This window comes from Notothenia rossii, assembly GCF_949606895.1.
Source record: "Notothenia rossii genome assembly, contig: scaffold_203, whole genome shotgun sequence".
In the NCBI taxonomy this organism is placed as follows: domain Eukaryota; kingdom Metazoa; phylum Chordata; class Actinopteri; order Perciformes; family Nototheniidae; genus Notothenia; species Notothenia rossii.
Genome location: NW_027639523.1, coordinates 50,001 through 52,500, shown reverse-complemented (window position 1 = coordinate 52,500; position 2,500 = coordinate 50,001). Strand labels below are relative to the sequence as shown.

Genomic DNA, 2,500 nt, shown 5'->3' with positions numbered 1-2,500 from the left:
GTGGGGTTCCTCACCTGGCTGTGGATGGTGTCTGCTCTGCGTTTAGCTCCGCCCCCTGCAGCCTGCTGCGCCGCAGACAGCTGCAGCTGCAGCCGCTCACACACAGTCTGCTTCAGAGAGACGCGCTGCTCCAGCCGCTGCACCTACACACACACACACACACACACACACGCACGAGAAATACAATCAACATTTATTATAGCCCCAAATCACAAGAAATGCCTCAAAGGGCTGTTGCTGGGAAAACACTGAATGTCCCCCTCCAACATGAGAGCCACTTGATCACAAAGGTATCAACTGTAGCTGTGAACATGACAGGATGTGAGATTACCTAGAAGAGCATCAGGACTGTTTGAGGCATATGATAGCTATGTGATTAACATGATGATTCAGTGTGTGTGTGTGTGTGTGTGTGTGTGTGTGTGTGTGTGTGTGTGTGTGTGTGTGTGTGCAGACCTGCTCCTGCAGCTTCTTCAGCAGCGTCCTATTGGCTGTCACCACCTTCTCTGCGGCCTGCAGCTGCTCTCTGACTCTCAGCACCTTCCCCTCCGCCGCCTTCAGAGACTCCCTCTTCTTCTGCTCCTGCTGCAGGAGGTGCCTCAGCACAGCCTCGTCCCTCTGCTGCAGCTCCCTGACACACACACACACACACACACTTCAGTATTACAAAGCAATAATGCAGTGCTACCTGTGCCTGCTGAGTCTCCTCTCTGAGCGGCCACTCTGAGTGGTGTCCTCTCTGAGTGTCCTCTCTGAGTGTCCTCTCTGAGCCTCCTCTCTGAGCGTCCACTCTGAGCGTCCACTGTGAGTGTCCACTCTGAGTGGTCTCCTCTCTGAGTGTCCTCTATGAGTGTCCTCTCTGAGTGTCCTCCTCTCTGAGTGTCCTCCTCTCTGAGCGTCCACTCTGAGTCTCCACTCTGAGTGTCCACTCTGAGTGTCCTCCTCTCTGAGTCTCCTCTCCGAGTCTCCTCTCTGAGTGTCCTCTCTGAGTGTCCTCCTCTCTGAGTGTCCTCTCTGAATCTCCACTCTGAGTCTCCTCTCTGAGTGTCCTCTCTGAGTCTCCTCTCTGAGTCTCCTCTCTGAGTGTCCTCCTCTCTGAGTGTCCTCCTCTCTGAGTGTCCTCTATGAGTCTCCTCTATGAGTCTCCTCTCTGAGTCTCCTCTCTGAGTGTCCTCTCTGAGTCTCCTCTCTGAGTGTCCTCTATGAGTCTCCTCTCTGAGTCTCCTCTCTGAGTCTCCTCTCTGAGTCTCCTCTCTGAGTGTCCTCTATGAGTCTCCTCTCTGAGTGTCCTCTCTGAGTCTCCTCTCTGAGTGTCCTCTATGAGTCTCCTCTCTGAGTCTCCTCTCTGAGTGTCCTCTCTGAGTCTCCACTCTGAGTGTCCTCTCTGAGTCTCCACTCTGAGTGTCCTCTCTTAGTGTCCTCTCTGAGTTTCCTCCTCTCTGAGTCTCCACTCTGAGTGTCCTCTCTAAGTGTCCTCTCTGAGTTCCCTCTCTGAGTGTCCTCTCTGAGTGTCCTCTCTGAGTGTCCACTCTGAGTGTCCTCTCTGAGTGTCCTCTCTGAGTGTCCTCTCTGAGTGTCCTCTCTCTCTAACATGTTGATAATGCAGTGCTACCTGTGTCTGCTGAGTCTCTGCTCGGACTCTCCGAGTCTCCGCTCTGCAGCCGCTCTGACGCTGGCCTCCTGAAGGGCGTCGGGGACGGGGGGGGAGGAGGGGCCGCGGGGGGGCGCCCCTAGATCCTTCAGCAGCTTCTGCTTCTCCCGGCTGCACAGAGAGAGAGAGAGAGAGAGAGAGAGAGAGAGAATGTAATCATAATAATAACATAATACATTGGATTTGTATAGCGCTTCTTCTAATGCTCAAAGACGCTTTACATAAAATCAGAGCAGAATCAGTGTTAATCGTGTGACCCGCTGAGTCGTGTGACCCACTGAGTCGTGTGACCCGCTGATTCGTGTGACCCGCTGAGTCGTGTGACCCGTGTGTGACCCGCTGAGTCGTGTGACCCGTGTGTGACCCGCTGAGTCGTGTGACTCGCTGAGTCGTGTGACCTGTGTGTGACCCGCTGAGTCGTGTGACCCGCTGAGTCGTGTGACCCGTTGAGTCGTGTGACCCGCTGAGTCGTGTGACCCGCTGAGTCGTGTGACCTGTGTGTGACCCGCTCAGTCGTGTGACCCGTGTGTGACCCGCTGAGTCGTGTGACCCGCTGAGTCGTGTGACCCGTGTGTGACCCGCTGAGTCGTGTGACCCACTGAGTCGTGTGACCCGTGTGTGACCCGCTGAGTCGTGTGACCTGTGTGTGACCCGCTGAGTCGTGTGACCCGTGTGTGAGCCGCTGAGTCGTGTGACCCGCTGACTCGTGTGACCTGTGTGTGACCCGCTGAGTCGTGTGACCCGTGTGTGACCCGCTGAGTCGTGTGATCCGCTGAGTCATGTGACCCGCTGAGTCTTGTGACCCGCTGAGTCGTGTGACCCACTGAGTCGTGTGACCCGCTGAGTCGT

General features: G+C 55.6%; 1 protein-coding gene across 7 annotated transcripts in view; it reads right to left on the bottom strand.

Annotated features, from left to right (window-relative positions):
- The window catches only part of zfc3h1 (zinc finger C3H1-type containing), a 41,253-nt gene that overhangs the window by 25,038 nt on the left and 13,715 nt on the right, over nucleotides 1-2,500 (bottom strand). For all 7 annotated transcript variants that reach the window (XR_013804732.1, XM_079696012.1, XM_079696011.1 and 4 more), the window contains exons 12-14: nucleotides 1,613-1,762; nucleotides 457-631; nucleotides 15-143 (exon numbers count right to left, since the gene is read on the bottom strand). Coding sequence is in view for 6 of the 7 variants with exons in the window: in XM_079696012.1 (XP_079552138.1) it covers nucleotides 15-143; nucleotides 457-631; nucleotides 1,613-1,762 (454 nt within the window). In the remaining variant the exon portion in view is untranslated. The remainder of the gene's footprint in view (nucleotides 1-14; nucleotides 144-456; nucleotides 632-1,612; nucleotides 1,763-2,500) is intronic.